The 27750-nt window shown below is 36.8% G+C and overlaps 2 protein-coding genes across 7 annotated transcripts; one reads left to right on the top strand and one right to left on the bottom strand.

Annotated features, from left to right (window-relative positions):
• The first annotated feature begins 3693 nt into the window (after positions 1-3693).
• Positions 3694-16040, top strand: rgs20 (regulator of G protein signaling 20). 6 transcript variants are annotated; one of them, XM_079613205.1, is made up of 5 exons: positions 3694-4125; positions 12067-12230; positions 12634-12723; positions 13580-13814; positions 13906-16033. In XM_079613205.1, exons 1-5 carry the CDS (start codon positions 3913-3915, stop codon positions 14092-14094), a joined length of 891 nt encoding a protein of 296 aa, XP_079469331.1. In that variant the 5' UTR covers positions 3694-3912; the 3' UTR covers positions 14095-16033. The 6 variants fall into 6 exon arrangements, with proteins under 6 accessions (XP_079469331.1, XP_079469332.1, XP_079469333.1 ...); XM_079613206.1 differs by having other exon boundaries at positions 3704-4125; positions 12646-12723; positions 13906-16040; XM_079613207.1 differs by lacking the exon at positions 3694-4125 and adding an exon at positions 10418-10514 and having other exon boundaries at positions 13906-16039.
• Positions 16041-19125: 3085 nt separating this feature from the next.
• On the bottom strand, positions 19126-25723 carry tcea1 (transcription elongation factor A (SII), 1). The gene is made up of 10 exons (XM_079611942.1): positions 25283-25723; positions 24660-24722; positions 24465-24570; positions 23862-23961; positions 23550-23695; positions 20537-20593; positions 20236-20390; positions 19985-20131; positions 19808-19879; positions 19126-19693 (listed from the first exon to the last, which is right to left on the bottom strand). The coding sequence occupies exons 1-10, from the start codon at positions 25355-25357 to the stop codon at positions 19685-19687; spliced, it is 930 nt and encodes a 309-aa protein (XP_079468068.1). The 5' UTR covers positions 25358-25723; the 3' UTR covers positions 19126-19684.
• Positions 25724-27750: the final 2027 nt, after the last annotated feature.

Genomic DNA, 27750 nt, shown 5'->3' with positions numbered 1-27750 from the left:
CAGACGGCGTGAGTACTACATTCTTTTTCATGTCTTATTGCACTTAAAGCGTCAAATACACACAAGGTTATATCAAACAAAATTCACATAAACACAGTTGGTTATGACTGTGAACGTGAACAGTAAGTAAAGCAATGGCATGTGTATATTAGAGCTGTGTATTAAAGTGAAAGCAGCGTAATGGAAAGTAATACCTACTGCTATGCTGTTAATATTAAGATGTGTCCCTTTAAATGCAAATGAGCTCCCAGCACAGAGGGTGGAGCTTCAAGAGCTTGTGTCTGTGTGTGTGTGTGTGTGTGTGTGTGTGTGTGTGTGTGTGTGTGTGTGTGTGTGTGTGTGTGTGTGTGTGTGTGTTAGCAGCTCCGATTAGCACTAAAATGTCAGAAACTGTTCTGCCTTTTATGTTTAAACTGGAGTCGGACAATGATGGAGAGACTCAAGAAGAAGGGACAACATATAGAATGCAACAGGACGTCTCTGAATGGTTAGTTGATTAATTTATGTTGCTGATGTGTAGGTAACTATCTTCAAGTCATTGAATAGCATATTCTGTCATGAAGATCGCTTGTGTGGGGAACTGTTGTAAGATGCCTGCAGAGTGACATGCTATTGCATTTGTGTTATGTACTGTATTGCATGAAAAGACGGATGCGACAGCTTGAGCTTGAGCTTGAGGGTTTAAGTAAATGTTAGGGTTGGTGATGTCACTAGCCCGGGAGGAATGTCGTGTAGTCCCTACCAGCTGTTTGTTGTCCTTATGCTAATAGCGCAGAGTCCGTCAGCAGTTGTGGGTGAGGCCTAGACATTTGTGATGTCACAAAAGCTAGACACTGCTTATGATTTATAGGGATTAAAAAAGAAGAGTGGGTAGATTTGTACTATTATAATGTGGTTGTGTACACCCACTGCCGAAACATTTATGTTCAAACACCATGTAAAAGTGTCTCTCTCTCTCTCTCACACACACACACACACACACACACACACACACACACACACACACACACACACACACACACACACACACACACAATGATTTGATTTAACCCTCTACTGCACGCATTTTGATGGCACATGATCAACATTATTCCACATCATTTCTTTGCTCATTTGGGAAAAAAAATTTGATTTATTGATAACTCGCGACCCCCCCACCCCAAAATGTTTTCCCGTTGCCCTAACAACGGTACAGAATCATAGAGAAAATGCTGGAACCAATGCTCAGAGAGCAATATAAAAATCACAAATCTTTTTCAAAAATGTCAAGAAATCATTAAGTAAAAAGGGAAAAACACTTGAAACACATTGATATATTAGATTTGATACAGACATAGCTTTGTATCATGTTGTGTGTCATGACATAATGTACTTCTTGTAATGAGATTTCACTCCGTGTGAAACTCCAAAAAGCAGTTCTTCTCTGCTGTGAAACAGAGGTGTACTGTACATTACACTTTTTGCACATCTCTTTGGGTGTTCCTGTGCACAAAAAGAAAATATTAATTTCTGCATAAAATCTGACAAAAGGCTTCTCTACACACACACACACACACACACACACACACACACACACACACACACACACACACACACACACACACACACACACACACACACACACACTTTTTATGTACAGTTTATGTGTTATTTTTAAATAAGATTACTAAAGCAAATATTCTTGCCTTCTTGTCACACCATGTGCTCCTGTGAACATGTGTCAAAAGGACGTCCCACCTTCAAATTGTGCTTAGTGACTCCCACAGCTTATTGGACTGTTCTTTGATACTTTTTTAAACCATTCTAATTGGTTACAATCATTCAAATAAACATGTATTGAACATAGGGCTTAAGAAAACTGTGCTGTAGAGGGTTAAATAATTGTAATCAAACACATTTAAATAATTTAACTAAAATTAAGGTAAGAGGTTTTTTTTTTTTAACTTTATATATTTGGACTTTCCAGTCATTCTTGGTTTTCTGGATTTTTTAAAATACTTTTTACTTACAATTTCTACCTGATAAATGACCTTGTCATTACTATAAAATGCATAGCCTTTTCTTTATGAATATATATTTATTTACTTGACTTTTAGTTTAAAGGTCCCATGACATGGGGTTATTATATTATTTTATAATGTTTCCTGGGTTGCCCTTATAATGTTAGTATGTTTTTTAGATAAAAAATAGTCATAATTTAGAAACAAAAGGCATTTTTCCTATCCCAGTTTTAGCCTCAGATTTGAACGCTCTGTTTGAAGGGGCGTGTCTATGTGAGACTTCAGTGTAACCGCCCACTGCTGTGATTGGCTGACATGCTTGCATATGAAATAGCTACTTATTACATGTGAAACTCTCTCGAATACTTTTACTACAGTTATTATACGTTTTTACTATTACAGCTATCGAGATTAACAAATCGTCAGAAGTTTTTAAAGTATTTAGATCTATTCCCCCCATCACATAAAATATTGCTGTGATGAGCATTGAGCAAGCAGATGACAGTCTGTTGTTGATCGCGAGAATGAAGATCTTATCATTGCAACGCAGTTTCTGCACTCTCTCTGCTTTCCCCAATGCAAACACGATGATGTAAATACAGTAAGAGCTTCATGTGCAGTGTAACGAGCGTCATTGATTTCATAACGAGTTTGGCAAGTGTCCAGATAAACTCGATCGCGCTGTGTCCATGAGAAAATGAGCTATGAAGTAGGAACGCGCGCGCGCGCGATTCCTACAAAGATTGTTCTTTGATCGCTTTCTGTATATAATTTATTCACAATTGAAATACGATTATTTTCATCCTACTAAAAGAAAAGATGTGAAGTTGATATTTTAGTCACTGGCTTGACTTACTGAGGCATAAACAGCAGTATGAACGATCTGAGAGAAAGATTACCTGTCTGAACTTGAACAATTACACATCAGAAAGTGTTGCTTGGTAGCTCGATCGATGTATTTTCAGACGTTCGTCGAGGCCAGCTCTGTATTGACCCAAGTTGAGGAAACAGTCGTCGGTGAAATGTTTGCCGCACACATGCAAAACTTTGGGGAGTTGTGTCGGCGCATTTCCAGAGAAAATTAAATTAATCCACTGGGGCTTGGATGAAGGAACTAAAAAAAAAAAGGCTTCGGTGTTCATTTGTACATCCAATTATTGAGCAATTATTATGCTTCGCTCGCTCAAAAGCCATGATATCTCCCGTGGACAAACTAAAATCGCGCGCACGCGTTCCTACTTCCTAGCTCATTTTCTCATGCGGGAAATATTCTCTGGGCGGGCAAAGCAGAGAAAGGGGAGGTAACATTTCCTCCGTATGACGTCATACGGAGGAGATTCAAGATCAGCCCGATTGAGCTTCCACTTTTTCAAAGGCAGAGAAAGATAGCAAAAGCTCGATTTACACCGATTGAAATTTCTAGAAACTTGGGGACCATATACAGGCTAGGGGAACTCATATTAATGTTAAAAAACCTCAAAAAGTGAAAATTTCATGTCATGGGACCTTTAATTTACACACTTTTAGTGCATGGAAGTGAATGAAAGACATTCGACTGGTGAAGGTCATATACATTGAACTCTAAAAATGCATCAATTTTTTTTCCAAACATTGCTCACACCACACACTCATGCAGTGAACGACACACATCCTGTGTTTAATCTGTCCTAAGCCTTTGAAGTGCACTAAACCAGTAGGGGATCAGACTCGATGGGACATGCACAAGTGTAATCCCTTTTCTGCCCTGCTCACCAAGTGCTGTTCTCATTTGTTGTCTTCTGTTTAAGTGTCCTTTTTAAGGTACATGCTGACCAGATATGTGAAACTGCCGTGGATCATGAGAAACCACATGGCTTTGGATCTTTGTGAACATGATGTTTCTTTGACAACATGGAAAGGCTTTAGGTGAGGAATGCCATGTAACAGAATCGTCTTGAAGTGGGAGGTCTGGCCCTCTTCTGTGGTACAGAGTGTTCAGCTTTCTCCCTACTTGATGTGGGGGCAGCTACGGCATCTTCTCTTGGCCTGTCGGCACGACGAGGGTTACTTAGCGACAGGAAGTTATGAAAATGAGGACGAGAATGAAAACTCGGAGGACAGATCAAAGGATCCCATATACATTCAGGTACGTCAGGGTATGGACCAACCTCTCTGGTGTCAGCACTATTCATTATTTATAGTTTGCCATGCATGAAAGCCACAAGATCATCATAAAATTACATTTTGTTATTCCTGACAGCTAGAACAGATTTGGATAAGGCTTTCCATGTCCATTGACTTAAATCAGTGGTTGGGTGTTATTTATTGTCAGTGGAGGCTATTTCTAGAAGCCTTCCTGTCTGAAAAGGGATTAAGAGTATTTTAACAAATGCTTGCATAATCAAGGAGGTGCAGCACATTGTGTTATGTAGGAATTGCTTCACACACCAACACGATCAGACACATCAATATCCCCCGGTTTCACAGACAAGGCTGAAGCCTATAGTCCAAGACTAAAATGCATGTTTGAGCTGTTTTAACTGAAAGCAACTTGCACTGACATATCTTAAAATATGTCACTGCCATTGTTTTGTCCTAAGATGCACACCAGTAATGTTTTTTTCTAAGGCATGTGTATAAAAGCTACTTAAAAGTTGTAATTGAACTAAGGCCTAATCCTGGCTCTTTTTTAAATACTTTGACAGTTTATCTTTAGAATTGGAAGATTGATTATCTATACTCAAGTCAATTGTATTTGTACAGCAGCTTTTCAGAAAACCAGAATGTCAAACTTTAATGCCTTTTAGTCCATATTTAAAGCTGGACAATAGGATAGTTTATATTTAGCAATGACATTGGCAAAAACAATCACAAGTTGAGATTAGGTATATAGTAATCACTTTATATGAGTATAAATTCATCTATAAGAGTCAATTGAAGTTAGTAATTGAAGTTGCTTAAAGGAATAGTTCACTTTAAAATGTAAATTATGTCATCATGTACTCACCCTCAAGTTGTTTCAAACCTGTATGAATTTCTTTCTTCTTCTGAACACAAAGGAAGATATTTTGAAGAATGGCAGTAACCAAACAGTTAACTGTTCCCATTGACTTCCATAGTTTGGTTACTGACATTCTTCAAAATATCTTCCTTTGTGTTCAGCAGAAGAAAGAAATTCATACAGGTTTGAAACAACTTGAGGGTGAGTATATGATGACATAATTTTCATTTTAAAGTGAACTATCCCTTATTAGTTCATTAGTGTATTAGTGGTATTAAGAATTCAGAATTTTGCAGTTTTGGTTTCAATTTATAAATTGTGTGCGTAGTGACAAATGTAGCTATATTATGTGATGTGTATCTCTACCATATTTAAAAGGACACATACTAGGGTTTAAGTGTTTAGTCATATCACCCACCTTTAAGCAGTTCAACCAGGAATTGAATTGAAAGTCATGCAGAGATGTTCTTATTATTGGGAGATGAAAGGGTCTGTGCGGCTCTTGACATTGGAAAACATAACAGCTAACTTGGATCACGTGAGGCACCTCAGAATCACATAATGGCAGTGACGTCAGTAGCCAGCATTCAGTTTTATAACAGTCACAGTTTACGTTACACGCAGTTTCTTTGGATTTCTTTGGATTTCTCTGGATTAGCGTGTTCGTGTTGTGAATAAATATTTGATGTTGATTGTAAAGTAGGACTTGATCGTAAACGTGCAGCCATCTTTATCAATGTTGTCTTTGAACTTCCGATTTTGCGGTAGCTCTGGCATCGCTGTCGATGAGTAATTACTAATTAACTGGTGAATTGCATTTACTTATTGTAGAGTTAACGAAAGTTTTCATGAGCATTAGGATGTTGTTATAACACAGATTTTTTCAAAACAGATTTTGAAACGAGCGGTTCAATCATAAATCCGTAAGATCTTACCTTCATGCTGTGGAAATACAAACCAGAAGACAGAACACAATGAGCGCAGCGCTCAAAAAGGAAGGGGCTACGTACATAATGTCGACTCTATACAGTTAAAATATGATTTCAGTAGCTATGCTACTATATTGATTGAAAAAAAAAAAACCAGACTTCCTTGAATGAACAAAAAAGAAGAAATACAGACTTCCTTGAATGTGTGCATACATATTTTGTTTCTATTTATAGGAGCATGGCTCTTCAATCTGTGTCAGTTTGCTAAAGTATTGCACTAAAGTCATGATTTTCTTTTAAAGTGATTGTTTACCAAAAAAACCTGAAATAATTTACTCACCTCATGGTGTTCCAAACCTATGAATTTCTTCTTTTTCTTCTTGCTCTTATAATCTTATAAGTGATTGCAATAAATAAAATTTGCATTTCTTTTAGAACAGCTACACTGCAGATTTGCAAAATCCATTTCTTTTTTTAAAAGTGTTTTGTGTTTAGGCTTGGTGGCAGAATTTTCAGGACCTAAACAAAAAAGTTCAGGAAATATATACCGTATATATTTTCTGAATTGGCGGTACTGATTATAGTATGACCTATTGCACTCCTCATTGTGAAACATCTGAGTAAATGTGACAGGTTTTTCTAGACTGAGCCCTACACAGTTGCCCTCTGACATCTTCAGCATGTTGGATGGAAATAGGACAGTCTCATTTAGTTATTTTAATGATGTCAGAGGAAAAACGACAGGTTCTGATTCGCTATCTTGTTCTCATTTAATGGAACACTTTCTATTAACTTTTAATTTTAAGATTAAAAAGCTCTTTGTTAGATGATTTCATAGACAGTTTGATATAACAGACCTGACTTGCCTGAAAACTTACATCAGTGGACATCCGGTGTATTTTTTAATGAATGTCTTAAATTCACATAAGTAACTCTAATGACCTTCGTGGAGATCAATTCAAAAATGGCATGAACCTTAAAATCAGCTTCTCCTCTCCTAGAGTTCTCGGTTTCTGTTTCCTCTGACCTTTCTGTTTCAAAGGTCAGAAAGAACAGTTCTGCACTGCTATTGGTGAATGTATTTCAGATCAGACCTTTCACTTTTCATAACAATATGGGAGCTAAAGAAATCCGATGATTTGTCACTGAATGCTGGTCTAATAAACAGTCAAATGAGAAAATGCCTACACTCTTGATAAATAAATAGTTTTGAATAAAATACAATTAATTACATGATAGAGTCTTAATTCATAACTCTGAAGAAACCGTGGCTGTATGTCACCTGTTGAGAGTTTAAGCTTTATTTCAATTAAAGGCAGGGTAGGCGATTTGTTCCAGTTTTTTGTTTTGTTATGCTGGTTGAAAGTCTCTTCACATCCTGATAGCTAATAAGTTAAGTGGTATAAATGTATATATATATATATACAGGTGCTGGTCATACAATTAGAATATCATCAAAAAGTGGAATTATTTCAAGAATTCAACTTAACAGGTGAAACTAATATATTACATAGACTCATTACATGCAAAGTGAGATATTTCAAGCCTTTATTTGTTATAATTTTGATGATTATGGCTTACAGCTTATGAAACCCACAAAATCAAAATCGCACATGAAATCACACAGTAATTACACAGTAATACCATGGTCATTGAACCAGGTTTTGGTTCTTTTGGCAGTGTGGGCAGGTGCAAATCCTGCCGGAAAATGAAGGAAGCATGAAGTGCTCTGAAAATGTCCTGGTAGACAGCTGCGTTGACTCTGGATTTAATAAAGCACAGTGGACCAAAGTCCTCTTTTCTGATGAGAGCAAATTTTGCATCTCATTTGGAAACCAAGGTCCCAGAGTCTGGAGGAAGAATGGAGAGGCACACAATCCAAGATGCTTGACGTCCAGTGTGAAGTTTCCACAGTCTGTGTTGGTTTGGGGAGCCATGTCATCGGCTGGAGTTGCAAATGAGATGCAAAATTTGCATTTTTGCATTTGCACTGACCCTAACATGCTGTAAAAAATTATCTCTGGGGTATTTTGAGCTAAAACTTCTCATACTCTGTGGACAACAGAGACGTATCTTATATATTGTAAAAAGGGGCATTACCACCCCTTTAAAAATAAATGAAGACATCAAATATACGTCTCCGAGATGTACTTGTGCTATCAGGGTTTTCTCACAGCGCATCGGTTATGCCGTGATGTGCTGTGAAATTTTTACGGGACAAATTAATAGTAATATTAATTTACGAATAAAAGACCTAACCCCCAAACATTTATAATTATTATTATTTAATACATTCATTGAAAATGCTAAAGCCTCTGGATATCGATAGCTGATGCTTTTGACGTTATCTCTGGATATCATCTATAGGCGCAAGCACAGAGTTTTTCCCTCATATTTCACATGTAGGCCTTGAGCAGTCAAGTCGCAGCTCGACAATCGGACCGTATAGTGTGTGCACATAAATTGTGAGCTTTGGCTTTCCAAACTCTGCTGTGGGTGTTGTTTACTGTTCATGTGTTTTGAAGAAGGCGGGGCTTTGGAAATGCTCTAAAGGGAGGGTGAGATCTCATGCTTTTAAAGCTATCTTGCTATTGCTATATGTTCTCTCGTCTATATATTATGATTTCCATCAGGAAGGTTAGCCTACTGTACACACACACACACACACACACACACACACACACACACACACACACACACACACACACACACACACACACACACACACACACACACACACACACACACACACACACACACACACACACACACACACACACACATTAAGTGTAATTCCAGATACCAAATGTTTGTTAAAGCATTAAAACTTTTCATCTGTCATGGATACAGCAGCTTGAGCCGGTGTTTGCATTTTTGGGAGGTGTACAAACTGTAAGATAATTTTCATGGTGCTTGTTTGGCCTGTCATTCTCTGTTTCTCGGTGCGGTGAGAGGAAGATATTTTTTTTTTATATTTAGTCTAAGACTTGAACATATTTCCCAACTTTCTTTAAAAACAGGTAGCAATTTAAAACCTATAGAGAAAACTAAAATAATTAACATATTTTATGGTATTTCGTGATGCAAATGATATGCAGGCATAGCAATTAAACACTGTAAAAATGTTATTTGAGGGAAAGGGATATAGATCTAAGCGCTCAAACACTACCACCTAGCGTTTGACTTGAGCTGTGCCTCTCCCACTCTCTTTCCCACACAGTGGTCGGATGTCTTTATACTCTTATGTCTCTCTGTAGGCCGCTATATCTATCTAGCTACAGTTTCACGTTTATAAGCATTTACGATGGATATTAATTCGTTCCATCATGCGCTTTAAATACGACATTTCTGATATGCAATGCAGGCTCGTCTTTATATCTAGCTCAAATTAGTTTTTTTTTCACAGCAGTTCCTCGCACTGGTCCAGCAGATGTCAGTAATGCACTTATATCCGAAATAAAGGCCCTAGACCAGCAAAGATGGTAATCACGACTGTATGCAATTGCTAATTATGTCAGCAAATGAATACGTCATGTTGTTCTGTTAAAGTCGTAAACGTTTTCATCAGGATCAGCCGATGGTCCTCGAACTTATAACGTAATGAGTAACAATTATATATATATGTGAGATTGCATTGTACGAGGAGTATTTGTGCTTTTGGTTGCTAGAAAATGCAATTTCAGGACCATGGACAGAGTCACCGGTGCTGCTATAGGCTATCCGCCTTTATTCTGCTGTCAAGATTTGATCCAACCACAAGTTTTCTAATATTCATAGGCTATAGCTAAACAAGAATGCACACAAGATATGTATTATACAATGTTTTAAAATTGACCTCTTTGGCTTTTTAAACCTAACAGACTTAACATTATTTACTTCTAGGGAACAATTTTGTTTTCTTTGGAGAATTTGGTGAATGCTTGTTATTGTGACTACATTCAGATACACTAATTCGATCCAAGAGGCTAATCTATTATGTCACCCAGACCACACATAAGTGAATCTTAGGAAGCCCTGGTTCCTGGCGAGAAAGGGAACCTCCGTGTGATGTTACTGTGCTTAGGGCGGGGATCTTCCTCACATTTTCAAGCCCAGCATGGTCCATCATGTCAGTCACAATCTACAACACGCTATTGACTTCTCAAGTGAGGCACACAGGGACACAATCGGTCTACATTTGATGACCAATAATTTCATTGGTAACCGTGTTAAACCTAGCTGTCCATCTGCATTAAACACTCAAAACAATATTAAGCTGGTTTACTTATTATTGACCTAACGTTTGCGACATTGCGTAGGCTACCGTTTTCTTAAACCTCATGCGAGTGCTTCGCGTTGGTTTTATACATAATTTTAAAGGAAGTAATCGCATTTAGTCTTCCAGGAGTGTAGGAAAATATTTAAATATGTCATATTTCACTGTTAGATGTAAGTGCATCATGAATCAGTGACATCCAGAGGATTTACGATACCTTCGCCACAGCTCGCGAGAGACACGCATGCGCATTGACACAAACAGCCGGTCTTTAAAAAATCCTTATGCCAACGGATGTAATCAAGGCAAAGAATAGCTATCTCTTATCTCTGGGCATACATGGTGAAATTGTAAGTATGGGGATCATAAGTTGTTTTTAAATATACAAGGTGTCTGTGGATAAAACGATATTTGAGTTTGATTGTTAAAGATGGCATGTCATATTTGACAGAAATGTCTTTTCGATGGTTGTCCTGGGCGATAAAGAGATATTGGAGCTGTGCTTCATGGTGGCACTTTTGCAATGCGAGGATATGCGATGGAAATGCTGTTAGTCCATTACGTTTTTTTTGTTTTTTTTTGCTTTTCACAAGAGTAGAATGCGCGGTGTTTAATTATTATCCGCGTGTGCCCCATCTTTAAGGATGCGATTCACATTTAAAACCATTATATTCGTTGTTTCGTCAATTCTGCTTCGATGAAATGAAGAAGACCATGTCAGGCTTTTTCTGTCTGCCAATCTAATCATCAACGTTGGCCAGTCGTTAAATCAAGGAGATGAAATACTCCGTAAATGTGCATGTCTGTGTGTTTTAAAACCGTGTTTATTATCATCAATCACGGCTCGAGCATTTCTTATGCACCGCGGCTGTGAGATCCGACTGCAGCTAGAAAGCGTGCTGCGCCCCCTCCTCCTACCCCCAAATATTCCAACATCTTCCAGCGCAAAATTTGATGCCACAAATTCTTTGGAAATAACACAGCAATAGTAAGATTAAAACAATTGATCCGTAGTCTCTTAATAATTATAACTCTCATTAGCATGCATTTATGAAGATAACTCAATTCAGGACCCTATACATTTGCTTCAAATAACCTTCACTTGTTATCCATGAACGGCATGATTTGTTTGAGCCCCAAAGTCATGTCGTTTAAATCAGTACAGACACCAAAGCTTGAAGAAATAGAGAAAACCCACCCACATGGCAACACGTCTAAATTTATTGTGCTGTTGGCTTAAGCATTCAAGCACTGTAACACTGAATGTGATAATTAGCCTATCTTGTGATAATAAGCTATTTCATCAACATGCTTATGATTCAGATATGGAAGAAACTGGAATACATCAGTTATTAGATGTAAGGTTTGAACTTTAAAAAAAAAAAAAAAAAAACTAGTACTTTTCCCACACGAAAATCAAGAAAATCTTTGCAAAATGGCCAATGTTTAAGTATGGGAACTGGTACATGTATTTGAATCAGCTGCAGAGAGCATTCTGAGATAAGTATGACATAACATGTTAGGTCATGTTAGTGTTTGTGACATGTTAGGACATTTTGGTGTCTGGTCAAGTTAAAGCATGTCTTATTCACCTAATCTATATGCGCATTTAGCATCCTGCTGGGGTTGCCGTTCCATCCTTTTATTTCCCAGCATAGTCAGTTAATGGAAACCACTTTCGTGCATATTTGTTGGACCGGCCTCTGTTTTTCTTCTGCGCAGCTTGTTTAAAAGCATTATTTTCTCCTTTGGAAACCACAAAACGTTCAAGTGGACTTGAGGAAAATAACTTCCTCTGATATCTACACCCTACAATTGCTTGTTGAACCATTAATTCGTCCCGTTGATCTCTGTGGCTGCAGTTGTATTGGCTCCGTCTCAGTTGCATCCTGTTTCCTGCAGCCCATGGGATCAGAGCGGATGGAGATGCGAAAGAGGCAGATGTCGGTGCAGCAGGAGTCGGTGGCGGGCACCACAGCACCGGCGCAGAACGAGCAGCCTGGCCAGGGGAACCGTGGCTCCAACGCCTGCTGCTTCTGTTGGTGCTGTTGCTGCAGCTGCTCCTGGTAGGAATTTTTTCATCATTTACACTGCTAATGTGAGATCTTATCTAACAAGGTTAGTTTTGGGCCAGGAAATCACCTTATTATAAGACAATGACTGCATCTGACCAGACTGTTACTTATGTTTACTCCAGTAAATGCATCTGGAATATGGCTCAGATATGATTTCAATGCTGTTTTTGCTCATTGTGCATGTATGTAGCATGATGCAATTTTCACTGAGGTGTCAGAGATCCCAAGACATCTGCTTTGCAAATCAGCAGAACTCATGGCGTCCTGGCTGTGAGCTTATATGAGCACCAGTAACAGTGCTTAACTGAACATTGAGCAGGTGAAAGCTACTCCAAAGCTTCCTAATGCCGACTGTTAGGTGTCTTGGGATCATGATATGTTTACTACCTTGCAGTCTCACTGTTAGGAATGAAGACAGAGAAGAGAGGAACCGGAGAGCCTCGTATGATTTTAAAACAGAGGAGAATGCAGACTTTGAGGAAAGGTCAGTCATTCCAGCTTTTTATAGGTTTAGTAAAACTACAAAAAAAATGTAACTTACACTTTATTTTTATGTTAAAAAAACAAAACGAAAAAAACTGACATCTTTGATAGCTACAATGTTATGTTAAATTGCTGTTATTGATATTTATCTGTAAAAAATACAAGCATTTTCTGTTAAATATTTGAAAATTGAAACCAAAAAGGCTTTCATATAGCTTCATTATCCAAATTGTTTGCTAAGTGTTTTAGATTTTTATTTATATTTAAATGAATTACTATAGTTCTGTGAGATGCAAGTTCCTGTGAAATTATACCTAAAATATTCTTTATTTTTATTTAAATGTATTACTATAGTTCAGCGAGATGCAACTTTCTGAGAAATTACACCTAAAATATTCTTTATTTTTATTTACGTGTTCTTCACGATGTAACTTTCTGAGAAATGAAGAGAAATATATACACCCAAAATTTATTTATATTTAAATGAATTACCGGTACTATAGTTCTACGAGATTCAAACTTTCCCAAGAAATTACACCTAAAACATGATTTAATTTAATTTGAATGAATTACTATAGTTCTGAGATGCAATTTTCAGAGAAATATTCTTTATTTTTATTTAAATGAATTACTCCGTTTGGCAAGATGCAACTGTCTGAGAAATCAAACCTAAAATTTTCTTCATTTTTAAAAAAGTTATTACTATAGTTCTGCAAGATGCAACTTTTTGAGAAATTACACCTAAAATATTTGTACTACATGAGTATTTCCTAAGAGAAAGCATCAAGAAGAGAGGGATAACTGTTACTGAGACGTCTGTTGCCAAAACTGACTAAGACTCCTCTGTTTGTTGGCAGTCCGAAACCGACTGCGGAGGAGATACACTTGTGGGGGCAATCCTTCGACAAACTAATGCAATGCCCCACTGGAAGAAGTGCCTTCCGGCAGTTTCTGCGCACCGAGTTCAGTGAGGAAAACATGCTCTTCTGGTTGGCCTGTGAGGAATTTACCAAGGAAACAAATAAAAGCTCCATCGAGGAGAAGGCGCGGATCATTTATGAAGACTACATTTCTATTCTCTCACCCAAAGAGGTGAGTGAACGCATCAGCACGTGTAGGAAGAGCCTAATCACATTTCCTGTATAATCAGAATGATTCATATTTGTGTGTGCTTTTTTTCCAGGTGAGCCTCGACTCTAGAGTTCGGGAGGTTATAAACAGGAATATGCTGGAGCCAACATCCCACACGTTTGACGACGCCCAGCTCCAGATATACACACTAATGCAAAGAGACTCGTATCCACGATTCATGAACTCCCCAGTCTACAAAAACATGCTTATGACAGTCTCTGAGCTGTCGGTGGAATCTTAGATCTCTGTGATCCCGGTTAAATGCCCCCTCCCTATCTTTTGTTTGTTAGCTTTCCTTGTGTAGAATACGTTTAAAGGACCTCAGCGTGGGTCCTCCCAGGGATTTTACTGCTATAGCGATCTGTACCTGAAAAAAGACGCTCAGGTCTCCAGGTCACTGGATAAAAAAATAAAAAAAGTCTCAAATTTCCTGAGGGCTCAACACCACAAGTACTGCTACAGATCAGCATAGCAAAAGATGCTCCAAAGGACTACCAGTGCGTTTCGATGTTTTTAAGAAAACAGTCTATTTGATTTGTTTTAACTTTTTTTTTTTATTCTTTCGAATTCTTTTTTTGTATCAATGTTTGAAGGAAGATGTGATACCAATTGTGGGCTATAGACAGTATATACAGTATATATATATTTATGAATTTGTATTACATTTGTTGTGTTACAATATTTAAAGAAAAGGGAATTATGGGTAACAAGTATTGCCCATTAAAAGAAAATGCGTATGAGAATCAAAGCTCAAGTCAAGGCAACACTTCGGCTCTACTCACGGGATACCCTGTTGTACACAGTATTGTTTCAACTACTTTTCTAACTACTCCCTGTTATAATGACTTGGCATCTCCAATGAGAAATCACAATTATCAGAACAATTATTCATAAATAAAGTGATAATTGTTATAAAGGGGAAATATATTAGTTTAAAAAAGGTGAAAATGTACAGATGTCATGGATAAGAAAAAAAATATATAAAAATAGATATCAGTATTTAAAATCAAATAGCATATCTCAGACAGCTTAATATTATTATTTGCTCTGCTTTTTGTACTGCTAGAAAATATCAAGAATTGATTTACAGAAATATAATTTACCCATAAGTGTTTTTGCGCATCATTGCATTCATTTATTCCCATGCTGCCGCCCAAAATGAGCAGCTAAGAAATGGTTGGACATGTCTTGTATTCCTTGCATGTACTCAACTCATTTGTGTACAGTATCTAGAGCTAGTAATATTTTTACTAATAGAAGAGATTTAACATGCAGGCATTTTACTACAGTATCAAATGTGTTCGAGATCTAAGCATGAGTCCTGAATGGAAAGGTGCAGGTTTTATTGTTAGGACCCTCATAAGTAGATGACACCAAAGCAGCCAAGTCCAGTAAAACTGTGTGATTAGTTTCTCTCCAATACAACTGACTAGAATTGGAGCTGCCAAGTTTTTACTTTTAGTTCTGTGAATTACTTTGTTGCCTGACTTTCGTGTCGCTCAAAGACAAGATCCTCACTCGGGGAAGTGCCTTGACATTCAATTTTGTGGCATCTCTTTTTTGGCAATAGTTGATTTAAACTCTTGCCACATACAGTACGTAGACTTTGGGCCTTTGATCAATTGATCATTAGATGACTTGTCCTGCACGGTGACTTCTTGAATTGCACTTCAGTTGTAGTTTTGGAGCGAAAAACACCATTGGTTTTGTCAAGTGCTGAAGTCGCACATTTAAGGAAGTAGGTCTGTTTGTCGGTTAGTCCGGGACAATTCATTAAGATTGTTGATCTGAGTCCAGATGTACTTTTACCAACATGTATTTCATGGTGGTGCTTCTACTTGTCTTAGACTAACTTAATATGATATGTGCAATTGATACGTGCAATTTGAGCTGATGGATTCACCACATAGATCAACCTCAAACACAATCTAAGCCAATGGTTTGGAGTTATACTGCCTATAAATCTTTCTTTCTTTCTCTCTTTTTTGTTGTTGTTCTGTAAAGTATACAAAAAAAGTGTTATTTTCCAATCAGTTTACATAAAGATTATAATACTTTTTTGATTAATAATATGTGAATGTTTACAGTAATCAGATTTGTTTTGTTTTTCTGTTTTATTGAATTGAGAAAAATAATGATTTGTGGGCATTTGGAATCTTTAAGATACAATAAAGCACAATAATTTTAAAATGCGTGGTTGTTGTCAAAGCTGCGGAATAGCAGGTTGAAGTATATGCCATAAATGAACTTGTGGGATCATGGGAACTCGGGTTCGAATCCATCCGGGGTCACCCCTACTCATAGGCCCGGTTTTACAGACAAGGATTAGGCCTTAGTTCAATTAGGAGGACATTTAAGTAGCATAAATAAACGTGCCTTACAAAAACATTACTGGTGTGCATCCTGAGACAAAACAATGGCATTGACATATTTTTAGGATATGTTTTCAGTTAAAACAGCTCAAACATACATTTTAGTCTGGGAGTAGTTTAAGCTTTGTCTGTGAAACTGACCAATACTGTTCTGTAAATAAAGCCAGAAAATTCCAGAAATAAAATGTTAACACTTTACAGTAAGTTTTCATTAGTTAGTTAACATGAACTAAGAATAAACAATACTTCTACGGTACTTATTATTCTTTGCTAATGTTAATTTCAACATTTACTAATACAAAGTATTAGTAAATAGTTTTTCAAATAAAAAGTTGAATTTTTTAACATTAGTTGATGCACTGTGAACTAACACGAACAAACAAAGAACAGCTTTATTTTGTTTTAAGCAGAGGTGGACAAAGCACAACTTCCTTACTTGAGTGAAAGTGCATGATACAGGTCATAAATGACTCCATTACAAGTAAAAGTTGTAAAGACCAATTTTTACTTAAATAAAAGTACAGAAGTACTCGCTTTTACTTAAATATCAAAAGTAAAAGTCAATGTATTGTTTTATTATTGTTGCATTGTTGTACAGTATGTAATACTTACCTTGTGCCTCTGAATCTATGCCTGCCCATCATCAATATCAAATTTATTTCTAGAGCACAGTTCCAGTAGTATGGGATTGAATGTGAGATTGAATAAGTGCACTCAATAACGTCCACAATGGTTTTAGACTGTGGTTTTGGTTTTGGCTGTTCCCAAATAGTGCCCTATTTAAAGTTTTTCGGCTTTTAGGATGAATATGTTAGCGTTACTGTTGTCTATAAGCTAGTGTGCTCCAAAACAATGACAAAATTCGCATTTAGAAGACCAAACCCAACGTTGAAAATAAAAACCAGGTTAATGTCAGAATCCAACATCAAATTGACGTTAGTCTCCAACGTTGGACAGACGTTATATTGTGGTTGAAAGTGAAAATCGGGTTGACGCCAGAAACCAACATCAGTCGGCAACCCCACTTTCATTTCCAACCAAAATGCAACCAAAATCATCCCCTGACTGACGTTACTACTTTCTATGCAAGGACCTTGACAGAAATGTAGCCTAGTGGAGTAAAAAGTACGATATTTGTCTTTCAGATGAAGTTAAAGTAAAAAGTTTCCAGAAAAAATAATAAAAGTAAAGTACAGATACTCAAAAAGTGTACTTAAGAACAGTACTCAAGTAAATGTACTTTGTTACTGCACCTCTACGTTAACAAATACAGTAACAAATGTATTGCTCATGGTTAATTCATGTTAGTTAACACTAACTTATGTTAACAAATGAAACCTTATTGTAGTGTTACCAATACAATGATACAAACATGCAGTGCCCTTATTTGTCTTAGACAAAAATATTTGTAAATACTGTATCATTAAATATTTATACAATATATACATTAAATAAAGTATACAGGCAATGACATTATTTCAGGCTTTATTTGCCATTTAACATGTAAATAATGAATCAAAATGTTCAGAATAACCCCAGGGGTTTCTGTTTGGTCTCCATTTACAGTGAAGTGTAATAGTGCTGCCCACTCACTCTCTCTGCTCTGGAGAGGATGCACCTGGGAACCTTACAAAAGAACCTAAGCAAGTATACTCCCCATTTAGCCATTTCTAAGAGCAAAGTTTGTGTATCCATAAAGAGCATTCATAATGTAAACATTTTCCTATGAAAGAATGGGTGAGATGCTCTCCTTAACATCTTAAATTACTGTAAATGGTGAGCAAAGAAGCAGTGGTCTTAGGACGAGATAAACCATCACCTGTTTTCCATATGCACAAAAGGACGTCAAGAACAACCACCAAAGGGTTGTTTGTTATTCAGATGAGACATTGCTAATGCAAGGGGCTTGTTATGACATCAAGGCGGCAGTGGGTATTACAGCAAAATCATTTGAGAAGAGAGCGATAGAAATTCACAAAACTGAGCAATATCGTCTACCTTCAAATGGCAAGTACTATCCACTTTGTATTGATTGCCGACGTCATAAGCAATATTGCCATGACTGATCAGATGTGAAGCTGTTTTTTCTTTACAACACATTATCATTAATTTGTTAATGGTGAATGCAAGACTTTAACCTGCCTAGTTTTTTTCTTTTGAGAAATTGTCCTCAGAAAAAAAAGAGCAAACATGACCTCTACCAAACTAAATAATCTGTTAAACAAATAAATGGTAACACTTTATTTTTAGTGTCCTTATTACACAAGTTACTACAGTAATAACAATAAATTATGCATAAGTACATGCAACAAACCCTAAATCAAACCCTAACTCTAAAGTAAGTACATGTAGTTAATTATTATTACTCAGTACATAGTGTACAATTACACTAACACAGACACCATAAAATAAAGTGCAACCAAAAAATATTTGATCCAAAAGCATTAGTTTTAATTAAGTTTTTTAAAAGTGAAAAATTATCATCATTAATTTTTTTTATTTTTTTTTGGATTTTTTTGTGTGGCGTTTTTACCTTTTTATTATGATAGGACAGTTAATTGAGTTAATTGGAGGGAGAGAGGTGGACGGGATCGGGAAAGGTCAACAAGCCGGGACGCCTGAAGTTATGACATATGTCGGCGCGCTGCCCACGAGGCTATTGGCGCTGACCTGTTATCATTAAATCTCTTAAAAGGAAACATAAGGATCTTTACATTAAATGTAACTGCAAAAACCTCAAAATTATAACACCCAATAAGAACCAATACGGTGGCGTCAATCTAAGGCTATCCTTTTGCTTATAAATTATTTTTGTGAAGAGTAATAAAATAAAAATTGACAATCGTCTCAGATGTGTAATGTGCTGTCTTGTTAAAATGATGTATAAATCACACTCGCCATCAATCTTTAAAACATTTTACTTCTGAAAGTAAAAGCCATGTACACAGTAAAAATTTGTAGATCATGCATATAAATATGTATAATTCAAAGAGTGAGTGACAAAGAGACTCAAAAGTATCTTCCAAATAAACAAGGTAAAAAAAGAAGAAGAAAAAAAAAATCTTGAGCAGTTACCAAAAGCAAACATACGCTAAAAGTATTTTATTTTAAAATGGGTAGGTTTGTCAAGGAAAATTAAATAGTTTTGACTACTTTTCATTAGGGAAAAGCAAAACTATCTAAACATGAATGTTGTCAAAATATTTTTCTACGTATATAAAAAGTGATGGTAAAAGAAAATCCGACAACATTGATCATAGTCCAAAGGCCTACGGCCTAGCTATACGTCAAGTTAAAACACAGGACATGAGTTTGTGGACCATTATAATAAAACAAACAGTTGATGGGATCTATTGTGAACTTTGTACATCAGGTGCGCCATTGAATTGTCATCAATGATACAGAAACGTGGTCCTGGAATTCAGCTACATCTCCAAACAAAGAGAACAACCCCCAACTTCAGCAGAACTGTGGAAATAGATTTAATAGAGACACCCTTTATTAAATACATAATGTTTGTAGGTAATATGGATAAGTTATCAATGGGCACAACAATAGAAAACATTAAAAAGAAACGCATACCTTCCACCTATTTCCACACTCAGTGCAGAAGACGAATGTTGTCATCGGTTCATCAGCACTTCGAGTTTGAACCTAATAAAAAAAGATTTGTGTTTATAAAACGAAAAAGATTTGTGTTTATAAAACGTATTTATAAAAATCAACTACACAGATATTCATAAAACACTGTCTGGTTACCTGGGTGTATGTACACTTCTTCTTTTTGCATTTCCCGCAAGTGAACAGATCAGTCTGGGTGCCCCCAGAAGTGGACACCTGGTGGTCCCTGATGGCCTCTTTGGTCAGATTCTTACGCATCTCCTTCAGTTCATCGCTTGCCATTTCCTGTTGGATTTAGATTTCCACACGGTCATCTCTGAGAGAACATGTTCATATAACTATTATAAAACGGCAAAGTGAATAGACTACCGTATCACTGTTTAACTCACCTCCGCTGTCATTTTTGCTATGCGTTCTGGGCTCACATTCCCACACAGCACGTTCCTTCTCAGGTTGGGGTTCTTTGCATCCTTAAGATTGGAGATGCGGCTTCGTACACGATTCTTGTATTTCATGTCGGTATTTTTAAACTCCGAAAAGACACGTGTAAGATGGTCAAGGAAATGCAAGTAAAGTGTAATATAAAATAAAAAATATATATAATATGTGGAGGATATTTTATATTAATAAATCAGCCATTACACATTTCAAAAGGAATAATAACTTTTAGGATGAATACTAAAAGGATATATTCTTCAATCTGAGCTCCAAGTTCATCGCAATCAGCGCCAATCGCAATGTGATCATCTGAAACAAAAACAAACACTTCAAACATTTAAAAACAAGAAAACTCTGTACTTTACACAATGCATGTGTGTGCATATACATATACATATATATATATATATATATATATATATATATATATATATATATATATATATATATATATATATATTAGGGGTGTAACGGTACATGTATTCGTGACGAAACCGTACGGACGTCACATGCAGTTGCACAACGAATACAGTCAGTCACAGGCGATCCACACACTCCAATCCAGAAGGGGTGTGTGCGCGGTTATTCCACGCTGTTTGCTACCAGTAAAAAGCGCAGAATAAGAAGAAGTTTACATCTCTCAACCAGTGTTTCAACTGCCGAAAGATATCAATATAACTGCTTGAGAATATCATCTCACGTAGCATAACATTTTCTTCATCATTTAGAGATGACAGCAGGTTAGTTCACTAGAGAAATGAACTCTAGAAAGAAGCATTTTGTATATGCACTATATTAGCTATTCATTATATTTATTTAACCTGTTAGTAAATGTCTTGATTATTCATTTAAATAATTTTTTCATGAAAACAAGTGATGACAGCCACTGTGTAAATTATTATATTTAAAAAATAAATGGGAGTAGGAAATCAACTTTCTAATTAGAGGTTAATGCAAAACCTGCCTTATGTGCAATTTACAGTAGCCTACATGTTTTTTTGTGTGTTGGTTATTATATCTAAAAATAAATAGCAACTGAATTTAATAATTTGGGCTCTGTTGTTAATTTTTAACCTTTAATATTATAGTAATATGTAATTAACTTGGGCTCCCTATATAGTTTACAGCATTAGCCAACAGATTTTTTTGATCCTTAAGAAAATTAATAATAACTTTTATTTAAACACAAAGACACATTTGTAAACTAAAAAAACTAAAAAACAGTTTAATACAAAAAAAGATAAAAGAAGCAATTTTGTATTTAGTTTACTTCCATCTGCAGTACCAAATCCGTACCGAATCGTAACTTAAAAACCGAGGAACCATCATGTTTGTTTACCTAATGTTTGTTTACCCCTAATATATATATATATATATATATATATATATATATATATATATATATATATTATATATATATATATATATATATATATATATATATATATATACATATACACACACACACACACACACACAGTTGTAATTGAAATTATTCAACCCCTTTAGCAAATAAGGTGTATTTAGCTGTTTGCAATGAGCAAATCAAACTGAAGTAATTGAAATAGCTCAACAAAACAAATGTTTCAAGTGGTTACCCCAAATTCAACTGCAACTTTTATTGACATCCGCAGTCTCAACCTTTCTCTGTCATAACCTGTTGCAACCGAGATCTATAGCCAGACACAAGCTTCTGGCAACGCTTCTGAGGAATTTGAGCCTATTCCTCATGAGCAATGGCCTCCAGCTGAGTAATATTTGTGGGTTTGCGTGCTGCAACCTCCTCCTTTAAATCCCATCAGAGATTTTCTATGGGGTTCAAGTCAGGTGACTGTGATGGTCACTATAGAATCTTCCAGGACTTCTTCTGAAACCAAGCTTAGGTGGAATTCGAGGTATGCTTGGGATCATTGTCCTGTTGGAAGGTCCAATGACGCCCAAGCTTCAGCTTCCTCACTGACGGCACAAAGTTTTCTCTTTGGATTTCCTGATATTTTAATGAATCCATCTTGCCTTCCACACGCTGCAGGTTTCCAGTGCCAGAGGATGCCAAGCAGCCCAGAGCATCACCGAGCACCACCATGCTTAACTGTAGGCAGAGTGTTCTATTCAGCATACTGTATGCTTCATTCTTCTTCTTTCAGACATAGCGCTGATCCATAGGGCCAAATAGTTTCATTTTTGTTTCATTGGTCCACAAAACAGAATCCAAAACTTCTGTGGCTTATTTATATGATTTTGAGCACTTTGCTTTTGGGTAGTGGTGTATGTCATGGAGTTCTGACATCTGACATGAGTTTAGTACGTGCCTTTCTGTGCAAGCTGAAACCTCAGTGCATGTTGCCACCAAGTCTTGGCTGCAGGTCTTTTGCAGTCACTCGAGGGTTTTTCTGAACCTGCCTTCTCAGAAATCTGGTTGCAACCATTGATAGCTTCCTTTTTCTGCCCTGACCGGGTAGTGTAACCACTGTTCCTTTAACTTTGAACAGTAAACTATGCTTGTCTCTAGGAACATTTAGTGCCTTCACTATCTTTTTGTATCCTGATCCTTGTTTGTGAAGGGCGATGATATCTTCTCTTAACTTTTTGGACCACTCTTTTGACTTAGCCATATTTCTAACATGCAGTCAAACGTGACACACAACAAACCTAGCCAGTTCAAATATTTCATGCGTTTTAGCTCAAGCACATTTGGTCCTACTAATGAAGCCCTTGATTAGTTGTATCAGGTGTGTTTGAGACAACACCTGTTTTGCAGGAATCTATTCAGGGGGTTGAATAATTTTGAGACTGCAGAAGTCATTAAAGCACATTTTCAGTTAAATTTGGGAAAACCACTTGAAACATTTGTTGTGTTGAGCCATTTCAATTACTTTTGTTTGATTTGTTAATTGAAAACAGCTGAAAGTCTGTACATTTTGCCAATGTATGAAGCATAAGTATCTAACTCAGATCTAACTTAAATACAATTGCTTTAAATTTTCTTGTTTAATGTTTTGTTCTAAAAATCACACACAAACTGAATATTTACTAAATTAATAATTTAACATAATACAAAAATTGTCAATCACTAACAACTATTGAATAACTGTTAATCAAAGTATTACATGTATTTTGCACAATTAATTTAAGTCTAAATGTATGACTTATAATTCAGAAAGATATCAAAATTAGTAACAAGTCTAAATACTCTTGGTAAGACACTGTATGCTAACTTAGTAAGGAGAAAAATGTGTGTGCGGAAGAATTGCCTGCCATGACTTGCCTCCTGTTTGCAAAGCACTTGACAGCATCTCCCTGCACTTGATACGGACTGAGTCAGATGTGCCTGGTGCTCGTGGGAAAGTGGCTATCAATGTGTTGGGTGTAACATCGACAGACTCGCTCTTACTGCTAGAATTACTGCTTGAGCTGAGAGAGAAAATAAGAAATAAAGAGATAGAGGAAACATTTATAAAAAGCAAGCCAGAGTTAGAACTATAAAGCCTTATTTAGGGCCAAAGATCAAAAGATTAAGATATGATTATTTAATTTTATAATAATCTCAAGAACATTAACACAAACTTGTAGTTGGTACCTCTCTTCTCTGGGCTCCGGACTGGCTTGAGATGGTGAGACTACTGGTGTTGTGCGTTCCTTCTTTTTCTCCTCAGAATTCTTATCCGCAGCAGGTTCATCTGGATGTCAAAACCACTCTTTAGTCATTTCATAAGTGTAGTGCTACAAATTATCAGAAATCATATATATATATGGGACATTGTACAAAAGGAAACCTGCAGTTGCTACCACATACAGGCAATTAATGGTATTACAACAACAAAAACCCATAGTAACTTATATTATTGTTAAATAACTAAATGAAAAGTTTGAATTATACACACAATGTACGCTTACACACTGTTATACATTATATTATACACACAAGCCCCCAAAAGTATTTGGACACATAAGCCACACTGTGTATGTCATTAAATTATATAACAAAATATCAATTAAAATTATGTGTTAGCCATACAATAATTGGACATTGTCTGGTTGTCAAACATTAGTAGATGATGGTAATAATTTATGTGATGAAATACACTTGTTTATTTACTCACCTGTGTGAACCTCAGCGTAACTTCATACATGCATACATTCACACATATACATTTACATTAAAATGTCAGATGTTATATACCGAGCAACTTCTTCCAGGACTTGATTAAGGACTTGGCCAGTGAGGTCACTTCATCGTCTGTGCTCTGTTTGCGGATGGCATTGACCGACATCCCGATCCTCGTGGACTGTTTATAAGAAAAGCAGAGAAAATCTCTCGTTACATATACTTGAGCACTGAAGCGAGAACGGCGTGCAGTAAACAAGGTAAACATACCTGCAGAAGCTCCAGGGTCATGGGTATATTCTTTAGTTCCTTTAGTAAGTCCAGTGCACCAATCTAATAATAATAAAAATACGACTTACAAAAATGCACTTTATTATGATGCTTTAATAGACACAATAAAATGTATGGAACTTTAATAACACATGGGCATGTTTACGTAGACGTCAACAGTATGTTAGTTACTTTGTAGCCAAACTTTTGCAAATTATCCCACTTTTATTCATTTCACTGCTACGGTCTGGATAAAACATTGCATTCAATTTGTTTATAAAAGGAACGTTATAAAATAAAACAAGAGTCTTTATCCAGTTTGTATTCGATATGAAATCAGTTGCATTACTGCCTCCCGCTGACTGACCCCGTGTATTTATCCGCGCTAACAGCAGCTAATGTTGCTAACTTTCCCGCTAAGCCTTGAGTTTCTTAACCAGTAAACTAAACTACTATATACTGCACACACTTGAACATTAACCACTAAATCTATTCACAAGACAGTTCGCCAGTTTCACCGTAGATTATGGAATTAGTTCTTCTTAATATGTAGCGGTTAGCTTGCTACAATGTAGCCTCGTCTAGTACGGGGCAGGGGATTCATTCATGACAAAACACCTCACCCCGTTCTTCTTCTGTGCCATTTTATCCATCTTCTTTGCAATCCGGATTATTTCTTCCTCTTCTTTCTTACCCATTATTTATTATTAGTGGCAAATATTAAATTTAAACGAAGTATATATGTTCAAAACGTAAAACCACACACGAACACACCACTCAACCGGCGGCGAAACCAGCACAGCTCTGGCAGGAAGGCGTTTCTATGAAAAGCCCAGACATTACTAATCAACCCATTGACTACTCATCGACGTAAAGCCCAGGCAACACTAATCGGGAAAAAATAACGCGCATAAAATGTGAAGCGTTCTGCATTATTGAATTGCTTCAAGCTTATTATTTGACCCACATGAAAGTTACACACATAAGTGTCTAAAATGTTACGCACATTGCTGGTAAAACAGTTTTAATCATATGGTCTCGATTTGTGTTGAAAGCACTGTGGTGAGATCCAAGCAATCTCTATGGGCAACACTAGAGTGCGCTCGTGCTTGTTTTACAATGATCAACAGAGCCGCGGTCCGCGGACAACATGATATGAAAACAGGGTTTGATGTCGGATGAGGTGGTAATGTGCTCAGATTCTTCTATATTGCCTTCAAGATGAGTTAGTGCAGGATATATCACTCTGAAGGAATCCTTTGTTGCGCAGTTTAAAGGATGTAACTTAGTTGTATTTATGTGTCTTCACGTGTTGGGAACGAGGTGGCTGACACACACACACACACACACACACACACACACACACACACACACACACACACACACACACACACACACACACACACACACACACACACACACACACACACACACACACACACACACACACACACACACACACACACACACACACACACACACACACACACACACACACACACACACACACACACACACACACACACACACACACACACACACACACACACACACACACACACACACACACACACACACACACACACACACACACACACAGACAGACAGACAGACAGACAGACAGACAGACAGACAGACAGACAGACAGACAGACAGACAGACAGACAGACAGACAGACAGACAGACAGACAGACAGACAGACAGACAGACAGACAGACATAAGGGGGTGTCCAGCAAGTAGCCTACCCATAGGGAAAAACTGAGGGGCAGAAATTGTGGGAAGTGTAATATTTTATAAAGTTTTAACATGCATAAGACATTTAAAAAAAAATGTGTGCAGGGTTGTGGCCTTTTATTGGGGTAGCTGCATATGCAGGCAATTCGTTTTTCAAATTAGCTTTTTGGCCTGCAAATTACCGTCATGATCTCAAGCTCAACATGGTGAAATATTTTTGCTTAAAAATCCAGACTTTCATGTTGGAAGGTTTGCCGTTGCAACATCATTAATTAACATTAGAAGGGAGAAAGATAATCAAATGAATAAATAGATGGAAAGTAGGCCTACATCATTCTAAAGTTTTTTAGACGTACAATTTCTATATTCCAAGATTCAAATCTCACAGATAAATCAAATGTACTATGTATTAGCTCTTAATATTACTGTTTGTAATTTAAAGGCCCACTGAAGTGCCTTGAAACTCGCAGCATTGTTCAGTGCGTTGACGTAATTAACACTGAAACAGGAAGACTGGGTGGGACATATCGAGCAGCTCCTCCCCCTTTTAAAAATAGCCAATAGCATTTTGTTTATATCACAGTTCGACCAGAGCCTTTGAGCTTGGTAAAGCTGCATTTGACCGCTTATGACAGCCACCGTCTAATAGATTCCCCTTTTAGATTTACAATGAAACTACTAAAGCAAAACAGTGAAATCATGCTGAAAAGTGTGTAATTTATGTTGGTTCAAGGCACCGTTGTTATCTTCTACTCGTCAGTGCTGTTTCTAATGCCGAGTCTGTCTAACCGTTTCTCCTCCTAATCTCCTATTCTCCTCCATATCGTTTTAAAATACTGCATTCTGTGAAGAATTCAAATGGGTTCGATATGTTTTGTGGTCTGTGCTGAATCGCGCATATTCAAAACTTCTACTAGCCGAAACAAAATGATCAGCAATAATAGCTCTGCGCTATCATGTCTCTGAACCAGACCAGACTGTGTGCGCGCTGCAACGGTTTGAGTGCCGTTAAATTGAAATCAGACTTAATTCGCCCCAATGTAAAGCATATTTACACTGTCTAAATCATTCCCTATCCCCTAGTGCACAATGAGCCATTCACCGTATAGAAAATAGTAATTGTGTGAACAAGTGATCAATTTTTTTCCGCAGAGTCAGCGTATATATTGTACAGAGAGGGACGCTTTAGATTCTAGAGAGCATTTGATTTGACAGGAAATCTGAAGCTGCAGTGCAGAGTGATGTCATCAAAATTGTTGATCCATGTTGGCGGAAGTGAGAGACTGTAAGTTTTGAAAACTTATATCTTCTAAATGCATATTTTTTCATTGTTTTGCACACTAGCTTATAGATAAC

Source organism: Phoxinus phoxinus (genome assembly GCF_949152265.1).
Source record: "Phoxinus phoxinus genome assembly, chromosome: 5".
Taxonomy (NCBI): Eukaryota; Metazoa; Chordata; class Actinopteri; order Cypriniformes; family Leuciscidae; genus Phoxinus; species Phoxinus phoxinus.
Note: the sequence above shows the minus strand (reverse complement) of the source record. Positions and strands in the feature narration are given on the sequence as shown.

Bases quoted from the DNA above. Each gene is read 5' to 3' on its own strand.
- rgs20 (XM_079613205.1), top strand. From the start codon at position 3,913: ATGCCATGTAACAGAATCGTCTTGAAGTGGGAGGTCTGGCCCTCTTCT. The intron at 4,126-12,066 runs GTACGTCAGGGT...TGTTTCCTGCAG, and splicing joins AGGATCCCATATACATTCAG to CCCATGGGATCAGAGCGGAT. The intron at 12,724-13,579 runs GTCAGTCATTCC...GTTTGTTGGCAG, and splicing joins AATGCAGACTTTGAGGAAAG to TCCGAAACCGACTGCGGAGG.
- tcea1 (XM_079611942.1), bottom strand. From the start codon at position 25,357: ATGGGTAAGAAAGAAGAGGAAGAAATAATCCGGATTGCAAAGAAGATG. The intron at 24,723-25,282 runs GTGAGGTGTTTT...TATTATTATTAG, and splicing joins TGGCACAGAAGAAGAACGGG to ATTGGTGCACTGGACTTACT. The intron at 23,696-23,861 runs GTACCAACTACA...TTTCTCTCTCAG, and splicing joins CCGGAGCCCAGAGAAGAGAG to CTCAAGCAGTAATTCTAGCA.